Consider the following 24,183-nt stretch of genomic DNA (forward strand, 5'->3'; position numbering starts at 1 on the left):
TTGAGTTAAAGATCTTTATTTGAGCACAAATGTTTTAAAGGACATGTGCATGGAATTATTTTTAAACAATGAAAAGCTAACACCATACATTCCACTGGAAAGCTTGTTCAAGCAAATAAACATCCCACTTACATTTGTGAAATCAAAAAAAATTACATCAGCTCACTTTGATATGATTTTAATACATACAATACTCAAATTATAAAGGTAAGTCCTGTAAACCAAGAGCTCTGAAGCTAAAGGATGACAATCCCTAAATTGATACTGTACTCATTCTGTCTAGTTTTGTGCTAAACTCATGTACCCAGATTCAGTTGGTAGTACAGCACTTGTTATATGCCAAACTAACCTGTAGGGGGAAGAAAAGAGATCTTTGTGAATAACTCAAACAGGAATTTTGCAACTACATCCTCTATGTGTTCTAACACTTCAGTGGCAATTACACTGCATAGCACAAAAATGGTTCAATCTTCAAGCTCAGGGCTCTGAAAGATCAATTTCTATGAGTGAGGTCTGAGAACAAGCTCGTTATCATCATGGGAGTAACCGTCATAATGAAGGGGCTGTAGCGACAGTGCTGGAGAGCACTGGACTTCCACTAGTGATCAAGAGGCCAAATCCCAGTCTCAACCAACATTCACACTTGTGGTTTCCTATGGGCTTGGTTTAGCCAGTTATCTGGGAGAAGAGCAAAAAAGACGAGATAGACACAGCTCAACCAAGGAGAACTTTTAACACAAGTCCATGGGTCTATCTTGCCTACCTGAGGATAACTTTTTTTTTTGGGGGGGGGGGGGGGGGGGGGGGGGGGAGTTGTGGAGGTGGGATAGTAAAAAGCAAAAAGAGAAACTTACCAAAATAAATAAAGTTTGCTTACCATCTAGGTTGTGCAACCTTAACCCTAATGCAGTATGAACCAAAAAGAATTCTGATCATAACAAACCCAATTTGGAAGCCCTGATCTAAGCACACTTTTTGACTTGCTGGTTATTCTGTAGCCAGCATTCAGTTGCACAATAATAGGGCAAAACAGGTAAGCCAATTTAACCTAAGGGGGTTGGGGGAGGGGGAAGCTTTGGGAGTGCAGGCCCCAGTTACACAGAAACCCATTTACCTAGGATTATCAGAAGATGCCAATGACTAAAGGGAACCTTTTAAAGTAAGTTAAAAAGAAAACAATTCTTTTTTAGCCCCAAATGAATTAAGACCAACTGGTCATCCACACAATTCAGAGTAATCATCAAATCTGACCAATTAAATCCTTAAGAACCTTCTTGCAAATACTTGCTCCTCTCCTTCCCCTAAATACTTCAGATATAATTTAAAAAAGGGGGGGGGGGGAATGGGTTGACCACTTTATGTAGATGATTCTTACAGGGGCATTAGTGTTTCAGAGCAGACATCAAGCAATTTGATGAAGGAAAAAACTGCACATATAATACTACTATTGCCTAAAAGCACACCTTTAAATGACCACAAAAAGCGACAAAAAAAAACCTGCAGATGCTGGAAAATCAAAAAAAACTCAAGCACATGCTGGAAACACTCAACAGGTCAGTCAGCATCTGTGGAGAGAACGATCTGTTAATGTTTTAAGTGTAGACATTTTGTCAGCACTGGAAGAAATTACAGGTGAAGAGCATTTATAAAAAAGAACAGGGCAAAGGGAAGGAGGGGGAAAAATTGGGTGCGCTTGTGTTTCTTCCCCCCCCCCCCCCCACCCTTCCCTTTTTTAAAAAAAAATGTTCATCTGTAATTTCTTCCACTTCTGATGAAGGGTCTACACCTGAAACATTAACATGCTGATTGATCTGCTGAATGTTTCCAGAATTTTCTGCCTTTAAATACTCAATTGTTTTTAAGTAGCCAAATGTTTGAAAATTTACAATTGGAAGAAAATAACTGACGAGAGGACAACACAATCAACTATGTACTTAAAGCTTTTACTCCTGAACACACGGTATTGTGACGTGCTGCCAGGTTTCCATCATGCAACTTTTCCAAACATTTCTTTAAAATAAAGAAACACTAAGCCTAGTCACCGTACCAAAAATCAATCACACCCCACACATTTATCCAAGCTGAAGTAACGCTATTGAATAATAGATGACCAGCTCTTGCATACAACACCAATAGTGTTGAACGATACTTCAGGTGCTATTGAAACCTACTGTGTTTAATGGATTGTTGAAGATAGTCATCATTACAATTAAGACTTTAAAAAGTTAGCTTGATATTTTACTCTTCCTTCTGCAAACGTACCTCCCCAATGATCAACAAACTGCCCAATAATTCTTCATACAGGAAAATATGAAAAAAAATATTTTTCAAACCACTGAGCAGCTGTTTCCCTAAAGTAGGAAATGCAGCAATAGTACCAAACAGTCTGTTCAAAACCCTTTGATTAAAGCCAAATATATCCTCCCCCCCTCCACTTCTTACAGGTAGACACACAAAATACACATTTTGTCCAATGAAAGTGCATCTTTATAAAGAACGTACAAAGAGGAAAGTTTTGAAAAACAGCAATTTCCAGTATTTAGTTTCCTTGGAAGGTGTTTTGTGCAGCAGCTGATGCAGCAGAAGCTGCAGCAGTGCGCACCGCACTGCTGGTGAAGACCCCCTGTGAAAATTCTTCCTGTGCTCTCTGAAAGCTGGCCCCTGTTCTGCGGAATATTGAATGTACCTGGAAGGGGGTGGGGAGAGAGAAAAAAAAACACAATCTTAAAAAAAGATTTAATTCAGATTTGTCCAAATTTACACCAGTATATTTCTTATTCTTCATCATCATCAACTTGCATTGAAATAATGCCTTTAAATGTAGGCAAGCATCACAAAGTGCTTCACAGAGGCACAAGGACAAGAAATAGATGTGGAGTCAAAAAAAGGGAGATATTTGGAGAGGGTGATCAAATGCTTGGTTAAGAGGTGGGTATTAAGGAAGGATTTAAGGCTGGAGGGTGGGGGGAGAGGTTTAGGGAGAGAATTCCTATCCAGTGGGGGGGATGCACAAGGCAGAGTCAAAGGAACGGAGAGTTTGGGGAGGTGGGGATTGTGGCCCTGGCAGAGGTTAGAGATATAGGGAGGGGCAAGGTCATGGAAGGATTTAAACACAAGGATTAAAAAATTAAGTGTGGGGCATTGGGGGACTGGGAGTCAATATAGGTCAACATGGGTTGGGGTGAGGGGTTAGTGGGATAGCATACAAACAGCAGGTTTTTGGATGAGCTGAAGTTTACAGAGCGTGAAGGATGGATGGCCAGGAGAGCACTGGAAGAGTCAGGTCTGGAGGCGTCAAAGGCTTGCTTAAGGAAGGTAAGTTGATGGAGGCAGGCAATGTTACAAAGATAGAAGTAGGCATTCTTACCCTTTGCATCAGAAACAAAGACAAGATTGCACACACTGTGAAGAATACTGCTACCACCATCATGACCACAGCCACAGCAAGGTTTGCTTTTACCCAACTAAGAGCTGCAATCCAACCACTGAAAAGAGAAATACAAATGGGTCTAAGTTAGTTAGTTGGTGGTACTTCATCGCTATTTTACAGAACTCAAGGACCATTGTTAAGGCAGGAGGCAAACCATTCTGGTTGGCTGAACTACTAAACAAATTGCAAAAACATGCCACTTCATAAACACAATAGGAAGATGAAGTAAGAGTCTTGGGGAAACCAGTGTAGTTCTACATTACTTACAGAAACTATATAAAGCTGCAAGTTTTTTTTCCCAAGAGAGGGTGCAGAAGATTCACTGTTGCCAGGTATTATGAATTTGAGTCTGCTGAATATATCGACTTGGGTTCATTGCATCAGCTGCTCCCACTTTACAGTTGACTTCTCACTGCCCTATATCTCCTAGCGCGACAGTCGGTCCCAGGAGTGCAACAATGAAACTCCCTTGTGTTCTGGACCAGATCTCTGTGTCTTATGCACGCGTACTCCTGCAATCACTCTGAAGATGGACTAGGCGAGATGACGTCCTGTTCAATTTGTAAGCTGCTTTATTCCACAGTAAGCAAAACAGACAGAATAGAGTACAGAATTTGATAAAAATCAGTATAACTTCTGTTTGCATACCATTGCAAAAATAAAGAATAAGTGCATAATAACCCACTCAGTGGACCCTTTACTTAACAAAGGCACTAACACTCCCTGACCAGAGCAAAGAATCTCCCCCTTGCAGCCTGGTGCTGCCTGCCTTTTTGGTCAATCGCTATTTTGTAGATTTACCATTTCCTACCATGCAAACATCTTAAAAATAAATCCCCTGGTTGATGATGATTTTGGTTTGGCAGCTCTTATAAATGAGGGATGAGTGCTGGAACATTTTTTCTAGTTGTGGCATTTATCTCAAATACAGCTAGATGCAGACTACACTTTCTTTCCTCCCCCTTCTATTCTGCCCCTACTTATTCTAAAACTCAAAAGTGCACCCCCACTGAACCAGTGTGTGACATTCTGCCTTTTCCACACCAGGCTCCCTCACGGCCTCAGAACGTGATTGCCAATTACATGTAATATACAGCACAGGAACAGGCCGTTCGGCCCAACTGGTCCAGGCTGGTGTTCATACTCCACACGGCCTCCTCCCACCCCTCTTCATCCATCCCTATCAGCATAACCTTCTATTCATTTCTCCCTCATGTACTTAGCATAGATGCCCGTAAGGGAAAGCTAGATATTCGCCTCAACTACTCCATGTGATAGCAAGTTCCACATTCTAACCACTCTGAGTAAAGTTTCTCCTAAATTGCTTATTGGATTTATTAGTGACTGTCTTATATTTATGACCCCAATTTTGGATTCCCCCACAAGTGGAAACATCTTCTCTACATCTACCCTATCAAACCCTTTCATAATTTTAAAGGCCTCTATTAAGTCACCCCTCAGCCTGCTCTTTTCTAGAGAGTCTTTCCTGATAGTTATAACCTCTCAGTTCTGGTATCATCCTTGTAAAACATTTTTGCACCTGCTCCAGAGCCTCTATATTCTTTTTGCAGTAGCCTGGCGAGATAAATCAAGAAATGTGTGTGTAGGTGACAACCCACCCCCACCCCCCTACCCAAGGCTTGAGTTTTAAAAGCCTGTACAATGTAGGAGGAAGGGAACATTGAGGAATGCTATGGGCCTCAACTACTGTATGTGGTGGCAAGTTCCACATTCTAACCACTCTCTGGGTAAAGAAGTTTCTCCTGATTTCCCTATTGGATTTATTAGTGACCATCTTATATTTATGGCCCCTAGTTTTGGTCTCCCCTTTGAGTGGAAACACTTTCTCCATGTCTACCCTGTTGTGTTTTGTTTGACACTCTGGACCCATGTTTATTGGGAACTGGGCAGAGACTGTCCAAACCCATTTCACATACGATCCAGACGCAGAGGACTCTGAACTCATCAGACTGGGCTAAGTTCAGTTACAACTGCTTTCCCTTCTGGGACAGTGTTCTTACACACCTGATGTAATCTGAAGTCTTTAAAATTATTGAGATAGTCATGGTATGATAGTCATAGAATCATTACAGAAACAGGTGGGGGCCATTCGGCCCATTGAGCCCGTGCAGGCTCTTTGTAAGAGCAATCCAGTTAATCCCATTCCCCTGCTCTTTCCCCATAGCCCTGCAATTTTTTCTCTTCAAATATTTATCCAATTCCTTTTTGAAAGCTACGATTGAATCGGCTTCCACCACCCTTTCAATGAATTCCAGATCATAACTACTTGCTGCGTACAAAAAAGTTTTTTCTCACGTTGCCTTTGGTTCTTTCGCCAATCACCTTGAATCTGTGCCCTCTGGTTCTTGACCCTTCCGCCAATGGGCACAGTTTCTCTTTATTTACTTTATCCAAACCCTTCATGATTTTGAATACTTCTATCAAATCTCCTCTCAACCTTCTCTGCTCTAAGGAGAATAACCCCAGCTTCTCCAGTCTATCCACATAACTGAAGTCCCTCATCCCTGGAATCATTCTAGTAAATCTCTTCTGCACCCTCTCTAAGACCTTCACATCCTTCCTAAAGTGCGTTGCCCAGAATTGGACACAATACTGCAATTGTGGCCGAACAAATGTTTTATAAAAGGTTCAACATAGTTTCCTTGCTTTTGTACTCTATGCCTCTATTTATAAAGCCTAGGATCCGTATGCTTTTTTAAACCACTTTCTCAATCTGTCCTGCCACCTGCAAAGATGTGTGCAAATATACCCCCAGGTCTCTCTGTTCCTGCACCCCCTTTAGAAATGTACCATTTAGTTTATATTGTCTCTCCTCGTTCTTCCTGCCAAAATGTATCACTTCGCACTTCTCTGCATTAAATTTCATCTGCCATGTGTCCACCCATTCCACCAGTCTGTCTATGCTCTCTCGAAGTCTATCACTATCCTCCTCGCCGTTTACTACACTTTCAAAATTTGCAGATGACACAAAACTTGGAACTGTGCCCTGTACACCCAAGTCCAAGTCATTAACATATCAAAAAATGCAGTGGTCTTAGTAATGACCCCTGGGGACACCACTGTATACCTTTCTCCAGTCTGAAAATCAACCGTTCAACACTACTCTCTGTTTCCTGTCACTTAACCAATTTCGTATCCGTGTCCACTGCCCCTTTTACCCAGTGGGCTTCAATTTTGTTGACAAGCCGATTATGTGGCACTTTATCAAATGCCTTTTGAAAGTCCATATACACTACATCAACCGCATTGCCCTCACCAACCCTCTGTTACCTCATCAAAAAACTCAATCAAGTTAGTTAAACATGACTTGCCTTTAACAAATCCGTACTGGCTTTCCTTTATTAATCCACACTTGTCCAAGTGACTGTTAATTTTGTCCCGGGTTATCATTTCTAAAATTTCCCCACCAAGGTTAAACTGATTGGCCTGTAGTTGCCGGGTTTATCCTTACATCCTTTTTTGAAGAAGAGTGTAAAATTTGCAATTCTCCAGTCCTCTGGCACCAACCCCGTATCTAAGGAGGATTGGAAGATTATAGCCAGAACCTCTGCAATTTCCACCCTCACTTCCCTCAGCAACCTAGGTTGCATCCCATCTGGACCGAGTGACTTATCTACTTTAAGCATAGCCAGCCTTTCTAGTATCTTCTCTATCAATTTTTACCCTATCCAGTATCTCAAGCACCTCCCCTTTTACTGTGACTTTGGCAGCATCTTCTTCCCTGGTAAAGACAGATGCAAAGTACTCATTTAGTAACTCAGCCATGCCCTCTGCCACCATACGTGGATCTCCTTTATGGTCTCTAAACGGCCCCACCCCTTCTCTTACTACCCGTTTATTATTTTTATGCCTGTAGACGACTTTTGGATTCCCTTTTATGTTGGCCACCAGTCTATTCTCATACTCTCTCTTTGCCCCTCTTATTTCCTTTTTCACTCCTCCTCTGTACTTTCTATATTCAGCCTGGTTCTCACTTGTATTATCAACTTGACGTCTGTCATACAGACTTTTCTGCTTCATCTTACTCTCTATCTCTTTTGTCATCCAGGGAGCTCTGGCTTTGGTTGCCGTACCTTTCCCCTTTTTGGGAATGTACCTAGACTGTACCCGAACCATCTCCTCTTTAAAGGCTGCCCAATGTTCGATTGGTTTTGTCTGCCAATCTTTGATTCCAATTTACCCGGGCCAGATCCATTCTCAACCCACTGAAATTGGCCCTCCTCCAATTAAGATTTTTACTCTAGATTGCTCCATAACCTTCTCTATAACTAATTTAAACCTCGTGATACTATGATCACTGCTCCCTAAATATCCCCCCACTGTCACTTGCTCCACTTGACCCACCTCATTCCATTATGAGTATGTAAAACATTGGCGTTTTTTCCAGCTCGCCCAGCATTGAAAGGAACGACTGGGTCGATGGCAGGAAGTTGTATCTCATTTAGAATTTTAAGTTACTGAGGACATGAGCTAGTATATAAACACAGAATCTTGAAACATATAATGCAACAAATCATCAGACCAGTTTTGGAAAGTACCCCAGGATGAAGAAAACCCACAATTTCAGCAGAAAAGCAAATTTTAAGGAGCTAGCTCACTTCCTATGGACATACAAACATAGTACAGTAGGACCTCGCTGTACCAACCTCTCCCACCAAAGCTACAGATTTACTAGAGGTCTGCTTACATTTGTTTGTGATGTTTGTTGCACCAGTCAAACCCAGTGGCACGACAGAACTTTGCAGATCTGTTCACACTGCTGCACCCTCTTGATAGATCAATCTGCCTGCATTGCAAACATTGCGGATACAGGGCATTGCCCCAGGCTGGTAAATCACAAGTTCCTATAATGGAACTCTGGACCTCACAATTTCACTCTATTGAAATGATCTTGTCCCAGTTGTTTTGGTAGGGCAGATAGTTGATAGCACACCCATTTTTAAAAAAAGGAACACCACTTCAAACAAAGACGAAGTTAAATTAAAATCTGGTTGAATCTTTTACATTATTGAGGTAATTAGCAAAAAAGTCTCTCTGGCTGGTTAAAGATTTTATGCAACCAAGTTTTGTATTTATATACACAAATTTGCAAGCTCATTTGAGCCCAATTCTCTTCTTCCTGCCCCTCGAGAAGTTCCTTGGGACATTTTGCCATGTTAAACGCTCTAAATAATTATTGTAAAACTAAACTAACAAGTCTACCATGGATTATATGAGTATGCAAAGTGTCATATAGGAGATTGAAAGAATATTATTCAAAATACAATATCTCTTCCCCACACACACCCACCCCTCCCCCCACAACCAAAATAAAGGGGACTTATCTAGGACAGGTACAGCTGAACTAATCAGTACTCCCTTGGGTTAGGTTCCAGCCAGCAAGATATTTGGGCATGGCGATCAGAATTCTGTACAGCTAAGAATCAACTTTTAAATGACATCAAACTGCATTAGAGTTGGCCTTTGCTTCAGTAGCAAATTTAATCTGGTCCGGTAGAAGTTTCTACAGTTTAGCCAAAACAACACAAAATTAGAATTAAGGGTGTGGGAAATAACGCAAAACTATAAATACTCTGTACAGTCTACTCCTCAATCCAAAATTGGTTAATTTGAAATTACTAGATAATTCAAATTCTTTTTGCACTTTTCCTGAAGGCTAGCGTTTTATTTCCCTTGGTTAAATCCAATTACTGGTCAATTCAAATCACTGGATAATTCAATTTTGCTTTTGAGCAAAAAAAACTACTCGAGTTATCAGGAGTAGAGTGCGTTCTGATGAGCACTTTATATTATCTTAATTATTTAAGCCAGACAAATGTTAGGAGAGGTTTGTATTGTCAGAAACACATGTAATTCATTTGTAGCACCATCTTTCTTGTGCCAGTATAGAAGAATATTTGCTTTGGGGCAGCAAGAGAAATCTAATCATCGAGTGGTACAGCAACCATAAGAAATGTGCTACAAGTGGACAACAGTCACAAAGGGATCTGCCAAGGCAAGCTTGTTTTGGGATTCCTGAGCCCAGACACAGCAGAGCAGGCAGATTAAGGAAATGGAGAGGCTTTAAAAAGAAACACACACACACAGCAAGCATGAGGATTGAGAAAGAATGGTCAGTATAAGAAATACGTGCCTCTCCAGTGACCAGAATAGTCAGCACGGAACGGGTCTGATCAGCTGCCTATACAGGCTACTGAAATCTGTTGAAGAAAGGGTATAGAAAAAGATGCAGAAAGCAACAGATAACTCACAAAAGACTCAAAACTCACACTGAAGAGTTACGCTTTTCTTTCACTTATTGTGGAATGGAATGCTTACCTGACACCCCATTTGGGAATGCCAACTGCCTGAATGACATAGAGAGCAATTTGACAGAAGAACACAAAGAAGAAGAAAAAGAAGTTGAACGAACTGTCGGACCTGAAAAACAAGATTCAGAAAAGTCAGTTCTTACAAAAACATTCTCCCTGGACATTTAACCCCTCCCACTTGCTCAGTTCATTCCATCAGTACCGTAACACTGAATGTGTGTTACATGAGACAACTACCTCTAAAATCAACTTTATAATCTTAAATGATTCTGTTACCTGGAAGTAGTAATGCTTGGCTGATGTCAAGATCTTGCTGTAACATCAACATCAGTGTTTTAATCCCACAAATTTTAATTTTGTAGTTTCAGCCTCATCACTGGATCTCAAGATTTGATTGGATTTTCATCTTAGCCTTCTGAAGAAATTTGGTTCTAGTTTTAGTCTGGGTCTTTTGCTCTCAAATTTTAGTCATATTTACGCTTGAATCTCAAAACAATTTTCTTTTCTTTCCCCATTTTTATTCTCATCTTTTCAGAATATTGTTTCAAAAACTTGTCATAATTATGTCACGATCCTTTCATCTCTGAAGAGTCAAAAAATGTTGAGAAGCAGTAATTTGGGATTTTATTTATCCATTTCAATTTCAAATGTTGTGCATTACTGATCAGTGTTGATTTAGACCTAGAAATCATTGAGATAATTTTCTTTAAGTGGCCTGTATTATTCTGCCAGTGAGAGCAGACAAGTGAGCCCCTTCAATGTCTGTGGCAGTTCCATCCTTGAAATGGCTGCCAAGGGTTGAAGACCACATTTAAAATTGAAATTATCTACGTAAACTTGTCATGCTGTAATTATACTCTCTACTAATGGGGGCACTGCAGCGCCATAACTGATGGCAGGATGTAATTAGTGTGAACAGTTTACATAGGCAGTTTCCATTATAAATGTGGACATCGGAATTTATAATCAAAATATAAAATAAGGACTGATGGTCCTTTACATTAAAATAGGGCCTCCATTACATCTGCTTGCCCTGGTCCAATTATCCCCCGTACTCTCATCCTGCTTCATCTGAAGATTACATTTGGTCTTGACTCTCCACGTGCAACCCCAATAACCCCCCACTCCCACAGCACTGACCCAGGCTACGCCTTACCTGAAAGCCTTGTAAACTGGCCTATACCAACAGAGGAAGGCACAAGGAGTGAAGAGTAAAAACCACAAGATTGCCAAGCCAAAGTCTACTCCATAGTCTGCTTTAACAATAAACTCAGCCAGGCAAGCAAGGAGGTTCAAGAATAGTGTGACTGCATGAACTGTTGGAAGAAAAATTTCAAAAAAAGCAAGATTTCAATGACTTAGACTAGCACATTTAACCAGGTGATCACTTCAAAGCAACTACATTCTAAAGTCAGACAATTATAGAATGTTACGAGTAGAAACAGGCCATTCAGCCCATCAAGTCTTTGCCAGTGTTTTTCTTCGCGTGAACTACCTACTTTCAAAAGGCAAATGGATCTATACTTGAAAAGGAAACATTTTCAGGGCTATAGGGAAAGAGCAGGGGAGTGGGACTAATTGGATAGCTCTTTCAAAGGGCCGGCATAGACACGGTGGGCCGAATGGCCTCCTTCTGTGCTGCATTATTCTATGATTCTATAAACTACCTAATCTAAATACAATCTCCTGCTCACGCATCCCCTTTGACAGTCCTCTTTTTCAAGCAATTATCTAATTACTTTTTAAACAGGATTTATGGGGTCTGTTTAAACAATGGCTTCAGAGAATTCCATAATCTAACCACCCTGTGTTAAAAAAAATTCCCAACCTCCCCTCTTATTCCTTTTCTGATCATTTTAAATTGTTACCATCTCATCAACCAGTGGAAACATTAACACAACAATCATAACTATTTGTAATCTTGTGGACCTCTATCAAGCCATCCTATAAACTTAACACTAATGAAAAAAAGTTCCAACTTCTAAAGTATCTTTTCATAACTAATTCCTCATCCTTGCTAACATCCCAGTAAACCTATACTGCACCTTTCCATTGCTTTTCTATCCTTCCTATAATGGAAGGCCTAAAACTGCAAATAAGATTCCACCTGCAGCCTAACTAAGGTCTTGTATAAGTTCAACATCATCTCCTTTCTTTAGTGTTCTATACCCCTCGATACAAAACCAAGGATTCTGTTTGACTTTTTTATGGCCCATCAACAAGAACTGCCACCTTTTCCTCTGTATCTGCATGCTGGGGTCTCTCTGCTCCCCTACTCAATTTACAATCTTGCCATTTAAGGTGCAATTCCTTTCCCTATTCTTACTTCCAAAGTATACTATTTCATATTTTTCTACATTGAATTGAATTTGCCACCCATCCGCCCATTCTGCTAGCCTTTCTCTACTCTTCCACAATTTGCCAGAATCCTAATTTGGTATCAGCAAATTTCAATTCTCATGTCCGGGACATTTACCCTATACAGTAAGTAAAAATCTCCCCATACATCAGAATTAACTGTTTACCAAAAATGGATAATTTAATCATAGTTTTCCTGCCAACACTAAAAATATACCACTCACTATATCTTTCCACTCTGAGAAACTTTCTTTTATTTCTACCCTTTGCTTTCTGCCCTCCAAACCACCTCTCTCTTCATGTCATCATATTCTCCTTAAATCCATGAGTCATTATGTCCACCATAAGTCTCTTACATGGTACCTTATCAATGCTTTCTGAAAAACTATACCCACTCCACTTCATTCAACTATCCTTTCTGTTTCTTCAAAGAATTTTATTAGGTTGGTCAGGCATGACCTGCCTTTTAGAAATTTGTTCTGAATGGCCCTGATTAATTCATGTTTCCCTAAGTGCTTAATAATTTCACCCCATATTATGGGCTCCAGTAACTTACCAACAACTTAGTTATTGACTTTGCTTCTTTGCAGGCTCAAGTGCAACCCATTTAAGATAACAAATCATGAAAGCTCCAATATAATGTAGTGGCTTTGTCACAGAATAACGCTAGATAATAACTGGGCAAGATGATGCATTGAGTCATACTGAAACCTGTACATACAAGCAGGTCCTTCAGTACAGACTCCACTCAACTGCCAATAAAGGCTGCGAGCTCTGCCCTGGATTCAAAAACGGTGTTTGTGCTATTTCTTTATTTAAAAATCAAAGCAAGCAAATCTCTCCAGCAGTTTAAGTATAGCAAAACACCCTGATTTCTGTTTAATGAACTTTGTGATTTGAGACACCCTGGTTGCTGATGTGAACGAGTCAAATTAAGCAGAAATACACATTTTGCATGCCTGAAACTTTAAAGAAAACACCTCTACTCGAATTTTTATAAATACTCAAAATGAACGGCTCATTTCATTTGACTAACTTATAATGTGGTAGAGCCCTTGAGGCTGGATCAACTAGCTCAGTGCAGATTAAGGGTGCAACATGGGACCTTTATCATATATACAGGTCAGTTACTCACTTGTCTTTTACCAAATGAAGCATGACTACAACTTATGCTGCACCCCGATTTATTAGCTTACATCAATAAAATGGTTGTAACTTACACATCCACAAGTAGTACAGCATTTTTACAGTCCTCTGGAAGCCTGCTGGAATGTCTGCTGAGAAGTCCTGGTAGAAGCATGGTTTGATGGGGCAGAACGGAGGGAAGGGGGGCCAGTTATTTCTTTTTGCTGTATGGAAGAATGAAGGAAGTTTAAAAAAAAGCTTTCAGACTTGTTAAAGGGGAAGTGTATTCTTCTAAAATGCCATAGAATTTGCAATGTTCTAAAGAGAATTATCAGTGCAAGTCAGCACCCACTGGTCATACTTTCAGCTGCTAAGCTTTATGCACTGAAATGGTTACTGCAGTCTAGGAACAGATGCATTGGGCAGAACTTATTCTGACATGACATTAGACAGTTCTGATATCTATGCACTTACTGGATAACTGCTTTCATTATATTTAACTTCATGCAACAATTCTCCTTTAAAGGCCCCAAGTGTAGGCTTAATAGTCTTACAACACAGTGGAGGTATTGCAACTGCTCAATCACTTCTGGAAATGATCACAGTTCAAGGAGGTAGTTTGTATTTGATCCTTTCCCAATTTTTAAAATCCGTCTTGCCCCAATACCTACGTTTATTCTACAGTGATCTATTCCCAACATTTCAAGGCGCTGTGCATTGATGTTTCAACAGGCTGCGTTGCTCAATTAAGTCCTAATGCTTATAAACAACAACTTGCATTTATATAGCAGCTTTAACATCACAAGACAGCCCCAAGTGCTTTATAGCTGAGGGTTGGGCCAGAGCAGCAATAATGAAGGAATTAGAGGAGATGGTCAAAGAAATGGGTTTTAAGCAAGCTTTTTAGGGTGGGGAAAGATGTAAACAAGGTGGAGGGTTTAGTGAAAGAATTCCACAGTGTGGGGACAAGATGTATGAAGGCGCTGGTACAGTAGAGATAGGAGAGAAAATGGACAGAATGAGGAGAGTATGAAAGGTGGACAATGTGAGCAGGAACATACAGCTGGAGGAGATTACTCAGGTAGAGCACAGCAAGACCATGCAGGAATTTGTAGACAAGGATTAGAATTTTAAAGTTGATGCACTGAGGGATAGGGAGTCAATGGAGATTAGCGAGGACAGGAGTGATATGCAGGGAGGACATATAAACGTATAAGGTTAGCAAGTCCTTACAATTATAATTTTCATTATTCAGTTCTTGCTCCTTGCGGTCTAGTTCTGCAGCTTTTTTCTCTAGTTCTTCCTGCTGTCGAAGTAGTGCCAACTGTGCAGCTGTAGCAGTGGCCTGAATAGTACATAAACAAAATGTAAGCAATCGCGAAATCCAAATATCTTTGTAGAAAAATTGCTCAAGTTTCTAATTTTCCATTTCTCCAAAACATTTTCACTTTGTGGTAGAAGCATAGGACGATCCAACTTGCAGACGTCCGTCAGGGGCACCGTGTCCAGCTGATAGTTATACAATCCTAATGCAGGACTGGTTCTGCTAATTTTCTCCCCCCATCTTGGATCTCTACTGCCAAGCAATGCTCAATCAAGCAGTCCAATGTTGGAAGAGGGGGAGGAAGCACTGGGTTGCACAGCAAGGTCCCACATTGCCATTTCAACTTTGGAATTCAAGCCCAAATCTCCCTTTCTGCTGGCTGCAAGTGTCCTACATGAAATGAGCTTATACCAACTTAATCCAGTTCTTGGTGTACACAAACCCACAGCAAAAAGAGACAATCTCATGCAAAGAGATTATAAGGTTGATGTGTGAAATTAAAGAATTATAATGGTGCATTAGGAAGCACTCTTCCGAGACTGAAATTGAGTTATATTATTGGGCCCAAGTCAGGGGAGCTTTACTTGGCGCCCCTTAATGTGAGACTGGAAATGGGGATATCTGCTGCCGTCACTGCAGCAACAGAGCCAAAGTGGAAAAGTGAGCCATTTTCAGAACTACTACAGCTCACACTGAATTTTTTTTTAATGAATTCTTGTGCACGTCTAATGTTGAAGGCTGTAAAACAAGATGATAAACAAACTTTCTCCTGCTGTATGGACAAACTGCAGTGATGTTGACAACAAAATTGAAGTAACTGATTTTTCAATTCAAGAACGAAGCACTATATGAGAGAAGGGGTCGGGGTGGGGAGGTGACCATATGGCCAATGTGGTGACAAACCCCATTAAGGGGGACTATCTTAGTGGTTCCCCACCCTCAATTTGAATGTCCACTTATTCAGTTGTACATACAGGCTCATGAAACTACTAAAACTACAAAAAATTGGGTTACAGTCTCAGACTGCGATTTGAACTTGGGATGCCTGTGTTTGAAGACCATCAGGATACCAAGATTTTTCAAACTAAATCGATACAGAAATCTATCTTTCCGATAATTGATCAAGAGGATATTAAACTGTGAGAATACACAACGGTAACCCAATTTGTAATGTTGCAGTTAATAAAAAAATCTGTCTTTTTCAGTACGCAGCTAGTTTGCCTACCTGATCCTATCTTCCTTCTCACCTTGTCTTTACATTCGAAAGGATTTCCCCCTAATAACCTGCAGGTCTCTGAGTACTTGTCATTGTTATTTGGAGTAGACAATGGACTGGATAAGGTAGTCAGAAACTTCCTGGCCTGCTGTAACAGTAGTATCTGCAATACAAGCTAGACAGTCTATCTCCATGATCTTCAATAGCTGTAAGGGCCCATCTCAAAAGTTCTCACTCCTACCTGAAGTGTACACAGTCATTGCTACAAGTTATGATCACACACAGTTAGGGTTGCACACTACAAACACCCCAAATTGCAAAAAACTCTCATTATCAGAATGAATGATGTAAAATAAAAATGATAGGTACTCGACCATTTCATCCCTCTAAATTGTGGAAAATTGCCAAGCTTTTTTTTTTACAAATTCTCAAAAAAAGGCACAGCTGAAAGGAAGAGTTCTTCAAATACAGTAGACACATCTGGTGGGTCAAAAATATTAGAATACTAGCAGATTTAAATCTGCCTCAAAAGCAAAATATACCATTTCATCAGAATAAACTTTCAGCTGGAGGTTCAAAGAGAAACCAATGTAACCTTAGATACATTTGGAGCATGACTGAACTTTTGAGACAGACTCTTGTCTTACTACAATAAGTACGTAGTACTGGTATTAATCTAAAAGCAACTGCAATTCTTCAGAAGATACTATTTATAATAATTCTGAAGTCAAATATCATGACTCAATACTAACTTTTCAGGTACGGTAATTTACTGAGTTCACTTCAGCTGTGAAAGTGCTTCAACATTGAAAGCTCAAGTGGTTTATAAAGGTCACTAGAAATTCCTTGTTTGAATTACTGTCTTGTAACTTGCCCCTGCTGCTGGTTAATTGCCTGTGAAGATGAATTCCGAGTGTGATAATACACCCTGCGCCGATTGTAGGTTTGGCAGCAGGAAATAGGGAACAGACTTTTTAAAAACAGTAACTTTAATATAAAAGTTGCATATATACATGAAACGACAGAAGAAGCCATCAAAATTGGAAGGACTCTGTAAAACATGTTGACTTAGAAAAGTACTTTTGTTAGAGGAATTTTGTAGCCTTAGCAATATTAATGAATCTCATTGTCACAGTGTAGGACCAAAAACAGAGATTCCTCAGGGAATGGTTGCTTAAATAGCAGCATTCTCCAACAGGCATTTCAGCATCAACTATTTGAGCTGGGAACAAACGCAGTGCCTATCACAAATAGATATCCTAATCCTCTTTAATGGAGCTTACACCAGCGTGGGTTTGGCACTCCACTATAATTGCAGCCCTTTCTGTGCATTATATAGCATTTCTAAGTTTCCTGAAATCCATGTTGTATATTGTGGACATCACCCGACTCCTTACCTTCATTTGCTGGCATCAAGTAATAATACTACGAGAATGAATTGCCATCAATCTACAGATAAGCATTTGCTTTCCCGTCACTAGTATTAGAAACCAAATCGTACTGAGATTTCAGTGACTTCTCAGCTTGGCAAATTGGGAGTTGAGAACATTATACTGGGAAGGTACCAATACGATCCCAAATGAGAAAAAAATAAATAAAAAAGACCTAAATCTATCCCATATCTAATTCAAAGTTTTCTTTATGGAAATTCATATTTATAACACAAACAAAAGCCTAGACTAATTCATGTAAAGTGGATCAAGTCCAAGTAATTGCACATGCAGGCCAGTGGCACAATACATTGATGTTGCAATATGCTGTATCATGGGAATGGTCAGCAAGCTTTAGGACTGATTTCCTGCATAGAGTGTTTTCAAGAGCAGACTGCCATTTTTCTACTCAGAGGAAGTCCCCAAGTTACATCAGGCAACTGCCACACAGGTGACTAATTATAGGCAGACAATGGCAAAGGCCTGAAAGCAACTTGCCTCCCCACCCTCTTAAATCAGGGAAATTGTACACAGTGGGTCCAGGATTAAACTTTTTATTGCTGTTAAAAAATTTGATACAAAACATAAAACATTGACGATCAGCAATTAGTATAGTTGATACAATCTGAGGTAAGGAAAGGTGAAGAATACTTATTTCAAGAGGTTCACCAAAACGATTGTCAGATTTTAGATATCCACATTATCTATGACTGACTACATAGATAATTGTTAAAAAATTACATTTATATAGTGCCTTATCACATCCTCAGGACATTCCAAAGAGCTTTACAACTAACTGAAGTGCAGTCACTGTTATGTAAGAAAACACAGCACCCAATTTGCAAACAGTAAGGTCCCACATAATGGCAAATGAACGGAGACCAGATAACCTGTTTTTGGTGGTGTTGGTTGAGAGAGGAACGTTGGCCAGAATACAACTCCCAGCTCCTCTTCAAATAGTGCCATGGGATCTTTTACATCCACCTGGGCAAACAACATCTCGGTCTGACGTCTCATCTGAAAGATGACACCGTCGACAATGCCGCACTGAAGTGTCAGTCTTAGATTATGTGCTCAAGTCCATAGTGGAGCTTGAATCCACAAGCTTCTGACTTACAGATTGGAGTGCTACCAACTGAACTAAGCTGACTAGTTGGTTTCTACAAGGTTTTGCATTTACTGTAATACTCCGTAGTGCTAACTGCTTAACGGATTGGTATAATGTTGAATCACCATTCCATACCTGCGGACTGGGTTCTACTGTAGGCTGCAATATTGCTGGCTGAGAAGGAATAGTCTTCTGACCAGCTGGCACTTTGGTATCTGAATTAGGAGGTGTCTAAAAAGAAACAAAACCAAGTTAAGAACAAACTAAAGTGCTAATTTTGAATTAAGCAGCTACAATCCCTCACAATCATTTTCCACACAGATGTGCTAGGAATGAAACCTGCAATAAGGGTCATTTGCGAATATATAAAATATACAACATATAAAAGTAACATTTGCATTTATATCATGCCTCATCTTACAAGCAGCAATGAGGTGAATAACCAGTTAATGTGTCTTTTGCTGGTGTTGGCTTAGAGGAATGTTGGCCAAGACAGCAGTTGAACGTGTTGTTTTCCTTCGGATACTGCCATGACATGCAAGGCCCACCTGAACCAATGAAACAGGTAGAGCCTTCATCTAATGTCTTATTTGAATTAATGTGGTACTGAAATAGGTTTGAATTCTGAACTTATTGCTGTACAGATTTGCAACCAAAATGTCAATTTAATTGATTCTTTCTGAATAGATGGGCAAGAAAGAAATTATGAGTTCATAAATCGTTCTGGTTTTATTACTGAATCCAAGATTTGTAGGAAATCCATATGTAGAGTCACTGACAGGCCCGTTATCTACGAATAATGGATTTTTAATGTGTGATGCCCAATTTGGCTCTTCAGTTGTCCTACATAAACCAACTCAATTAAAAAGAACCCATTTCATTCTTGGCTTATTGCAAAGACATCAAAGTTTCATGTACAACTAATAATTACTTTATTACATAATTCTATGTAGACAAGGATATAACCAGTCAATAATCATTGTGAACAGAATAACTTGGTTTTAGAACAATTATCTAACATTGTTTAATTTAGGTGAGAATTATAGTATCACAGACTTAACTGGGTTAAGTTATTTGCATATGAGCAATATTCAGCTTTGAGAATTACAGTGTGCGCTTAACAAAGTGAGCCGTTTCAATTTATATAGCAAAGTAACAGGTAGCAAGCATATTCTTCCTGTTTAAATCTACATCTTAGATGACGTTAATATAAAAGGAGGAACAAGTCGATGTGCCTTACAAACCAGGACCAGTCTCCTGTCTGTACTAAGTTAACTGATCTCAAGACAGAGGGATGACAGGAGTGCTACAACTGGTCTCAGTGTCCTGGATTAGGAAAGGACAAAACATTCCCATTCCTGATGCCTATCCAGTGATGCCTGTTGGAAATACACAAATGTCAGGTGAGGATTGTGTCGTGCTCAGCATTAGTTGTGTTTGCTCTGCACTTTCACAGTCAAGCCTACTTGAGTGAGGTAACACAGGACAACAGGAGTTCATGGACTGTACTCCAGTAAGGAATCAACATCTTCTAGTGAGGAGGGGAGCAGGAAACTAGCAAGAAAAAAAATTAACTTGTATTATACTAACTGCCAGGAATGCCTGAATAATGCAGATCTAAAATAACCCGGGGATTCCTCACGCGTTTCCAGTAGTTACTAAGGAACTTCTAACTCTATTATTCATGTCTGTAATTTTGCCAAACCCTATTATTTCCCCACACAATTACAAAATCAAGTTTAGCCTTTTAAGTTATGTTCTATAATATTTCAAATCAGTTCCACCATTGCATTAGACCAAAATATAAGATGGGCATTTAAAATGAAACTGCCACTAAACCAAATTTCCAAATGGGGCCTTTCAAAAATATTTCATAATTAATATACATCTTCTTACCAACTATATGTGCAGTCAAAATAAAGGTTTGACACGTTAATAATTTACACACCAAGATCTTTTTAAAGGAGGAATTCCCAGTGGATGACATTATAAATTACAAGCAACTTTTGGACAAGTTTAACTAGTAAATTACAACTAGCTATAACTTCCTGCTGGGTTGTGTTCAAGGCCGCCCTCAGTTACTCATCATCCAACAATCCATCCATCCTCATGAGGAAACACTGCAACTTTTCTGGATCTCTCCACTCCATCGAGCTAAGATCAAAAACTCATACGAAGACTTGCAGCCAAAACCGACCTCTGAGCACAGTATGTAGGTAAACAATCACTTTCTTCGCAACTCAGATTTATCCTTAAGGACAGCTGTGGATTGCTACACATACATGGCTTGAACTAGAAATAAGGAGCACTGCTAAAGTTCACTTTCTGGCTGAGCAGGAAGAACGAATAGCAACAGTGTGCCATCAAACTTACCAGCCTAGAATTCTCTGTGAATGGATTAAAGTCATCAATACCTTGCTGGTTGGCACTAGTCAGCTGAGTTACTGATGGATCCTGAGAAGACAGAAACACAATGGCTGTGAGCACAAGTACTATTGGGCAAACTTCACAGTATTATACAAAACAAGATTGACTCTTCCTCCTTCCCTGGGAGGGTGCGTACAGAATGGAAGCTAGATTAATTCATGGGTAACTATTAAACATAACTCAGAGCATGATATTATTAGCTTTCCTCTCATCAGTTTCTCTTCCTCTCCCTCCGATTTAAGCAAGGTTGTCTTGTTACCCACAGGGAGAAAGGTTGTTAGAATAATGGAATGACTAGCTGCAGATTCCAGTCCTCCACCCCTAGCCTGCCATCTCCTGAAGTACCAACTCAGAGATATACTGATTCTTGACTGTTAGGCCCCCTCTGGTACCTCACCCAAGTGTCCATTTTTCATGTGAACCTAGACAGCATCAGCAACAATTCGTTGAGTGGACCATAGCCACCTATACAGTTTCAATCAAGGGTTAGGACTGCAAATTTAGGAAGCAGAAACCCTGCTGATTTCCCCTTCCCTAGCCCAAAGGCACCATCCCCGAGATTAGATTAGTCAACAAGGACACATTATAGGATGTTCAGACCATTATCCTCTGGTATCACTAAATTCAGCTAGCAACAGAAATGCACAGTTACTGCATTAAAATAATTGTCTTACAGGTATGGTAACATGATGACCATCCACCAGTAGGGAACACTGAATGGTAACAGTTTATTATGTCAAGAACAAAATGTAGAGATTATTCACAATGAAATCATGTGAGCAGCCTTTGCAAAAGTTCTCTGGGGATGAGAAGGGGCTTATGTAATCAACTTTGAATTGCTGGTAATTGAATGTGGGACCTCTGGCCTGTGCAGTTCAATTACTATACATACCATATTTATCAACTGAGCCATTGGGGAGAGATGGATTTTTTACTTTAAAAACTTATAAAAAAGGATTGAGTGCAAATCTACTGATCTTTAATGCCTTCAATTTACTGCCTAGCCTTTTGTTTCACATCAGCATCATTAGTTCTAAACATTCCCTGGATTGTCTTTTGAATGGTGTCTCTGCCCAAAAGGACACACCCCAACATTGGCAAACAAGAAATCAATTTGTCAAATTTGAAGATGGAGCCAGATATTAAATTGTACATTGTATGAACAGTTATAGTAATGCATGTCAGTCTCAGCTTATAAAGTTACACCTGCAATTTTGCAACTGCTTCAACATCAGTTTACAAGTCTTGTCCAAAAATAAGCACGTTAAACTTCTCTTTTTGTCAGGGTGGCTTCCAGATTTGTCAGCAATATTCCAGTTTCTTGCCCAAGTGAACTAAAATAGACTAGCTGGTCATTATCTCATTGTTGTCTGTGGGACCTTGCTGTGACTACATACACTTCATTGGCAGTGAAGCACTTCGGGATATCCTGAGTTCATGAAACACATGATTTTAATGCAAGTATTTTGTTTCTATACCCAAAATTGAAGCAAATGCACTTTCAGAAAGAGTCACTAGATAATTATCAGGAGCAGGAACCCATTCTAACCTGATGAAATTGATCCAATTTTAGCTCTGCCCTTTGCCACTCCAATTGAGGTCAACTAACTCATCATAAAATATGTTTCGTGAAGGTTCAACATTGGAATGTGTGCTGGACAAAGAATCTTATACTAATCAACTGTGTATTTCAAACACCAGCAGCAACGACATCCCGATTAACAATCTGTTTGAACATTACAGAATGCAGTAACAATTGGCACATACAGCCATATAAATACTGTGGCTACAAAAGCAGGTCAGAGGCTGGGTATTCTGCGGCGAGTGACTCACCTCCTGACTCCCCAAAGCCTTTCCACCATCTACAAGGCACAAGTCAGGAGTGTGATGGAATACTCTCCACTTGCCTGGATGAGTGCAGCTCCAACAACACTCAAGAAGCTCGACACCATCCAAGATAAAGCAGCCCGCTTGATTGGCACCCCATCCACCACCCTAAACATTCACTCCCTTCACCACCGGCGCACTGTGGCTGCAGTGTGTACCATCCACAGGATGCACTGCAGCAACTCACCAAGGCTTCTTCGACAGCACCTCCCAAACCCGCGACCTCTACCACCTAGAAGGACAAGGGCAGCAGGCACATGGGAACAACACCACCTGCACGCTCCCCTCCAAGTCACACACCATCCCGACTTGGAAATATATCGTCGTTCCTTCATCGTCGCTTGGTCAAAATCCTGGAGAACCTTCACCACAAGAACTGCAGCGGTTTAAGGCGGCGGCTCACCACCACCTTCCCAAGGGCAATTAGGGATGGGCAATAAATGCCGGCCTCGCCAGCGACGCTCACATCCCATAAACGAATAAAAAAATACATAGGCTGCCACTGTTGGCACAAAAAAAGGTTAAAACTACAGGGTAAAATTGAATCATTACCGCAGAGTGAGGAGGGATTAGAAGGCTATTTTCTAATCTCTGGGATTAAATTAGTTCAATACTTCAATTAATGTCCTAGATTAGGTTACAATTAATGTCCTCGATTAGGTTATTACCTCAATTACAGCCCTCAGTAGTTTTAAGCATTGACCTACATTGCATCTGGTGAAAAGATACACAAGCTGGCTTTCAACTTGAGTAGCAAAATTAAATTAAACTGTAAACACATAGAAAGATAGTCAAACCATCAGTATGCATCTTGTAATACAAATTCAACTTTTAAATCATTTCCCCCCCATCCTTTCTCGTTTTGATTATTTTTGGTTAGTGACTGTTGATAACAAGAGAACATGCTTCTCGTTACTAAACTCGACCGTATTGGACTGCTTAAATTGAAATGGGTTAAGGATTCTCTCAGCTGTTGTTAATTTAGGTCCTTCAGTTTCCCCTTTTCCACACCCTCCGTCAGGACTTCACAAAAAACAATCGACAACGAATCAAGAGAAATTAAAGTTAGTCGCAAGAGAAATATGAATGACAAAAGCCATTTGGCCTATCTTGGTTTATCCATCCAAAAAGACCCTGCAGTCATCTCATCGCAGCATCCATTTGTTTTCTAAATGATTTCAGGGTCTTATTTTAATTCCCTTTCTTCTTATTCACCTCCATTATTCTGCCCGTAAGTCCATTCCATGTGTTGATCACCCTTTGTGAAGAATGTCCTGAACATTGACCTAAATTTGCCTTTTACTAGTGTCACCTCTCATGGTTTAGTTTGATTTAAATTTCCAGATTTACCTTTCCCATACCCTTTACTATCTTGGATCACCTCTCGGTTGCCTCTTTTCAAGGCTGAAAAGCCAAGTTTCTCCCGTCTTTTTCATATCTCAGTTCTCTGTCACTTGGGATTAGCCTTGTGGTTCTTCTCTGGGGCTCAAATGTCTTCTTTGCACCTTGGTTACCTGAACTGGACACAGTGCTCAAGGTAGTTTGA

General features: G+C 40.1%; 1 protein-coding gene across 1 annotated transcript in view; it reads right to left on the reverse strand.

Moving 5' to 3' along the window:
* LOC137304807 (secretory carrier-associated membrane protein 2-like) overlaps nucleotides 1-24,183 on the reverse strand; it is a 31,388-nt gene continuing 7,205 nt past the window's right edge. Inside the window, exons 2-10 of the mRNA XM_067973533.1 lie at nucleotides 20,697-20,777; nucleotides 18,459-18,554; nucleotides 14,479-14,590; nucleotides 13,341-13,469; nucleotides 10,919-11,078; nucleotides 9,770-9,871; nucleotides 3,368-3,485; nucleotides 2,503-2,686; nucleotides 1-349 (exon numbers count right to left, since the gene is read on the reverse strand). Of these exons, the coding sequence (XP_067829634.1) occupies nucleotides 2,540-2,686; nucleotides 3,368-3,485; nucleotides 9,770-9,871; nucleotides 10,919-11,078; nucleotides 13,341-13,469; nucleotides 14,479-14,590; nucleotides 18,459-18,554; nucleotides 20,697-20,777 (945 nt within the window). The 3' untranslated portion in view covers nucleotides 1-349; nucleotides 2,503-2,539. The remainder of the gene's footprint in view (nucleotides 350-2,502; nucleotides 2,687-3,367; nucleotides 3,486-9,769; nucleotides 9,872-10,918; nucleotides 11,079-13,340; nucleotides 13,470-14,478; nucleotides 14,591-18,458; nucleotides 18,555-20,696; nucleotides 20,778-24,183) is intronic.

The sequence above is a fragment of the Heptranchias perlo genome, chromosome 38 (genome assembly GCF_035084215.1).
Source record: "Heptranchias perlo isolate sHepPer1 chromosome 38, sHepPer1.hap1, whole genome shotgun sequence".
In the NCBI taxonomy this organism is placed as follows: Eukaryota; Metazoa; Chordata; class Chondrichthyes; order Hexanchiformes; family Hexanchidae; genus Heptranchias; species Heptranchias perlo.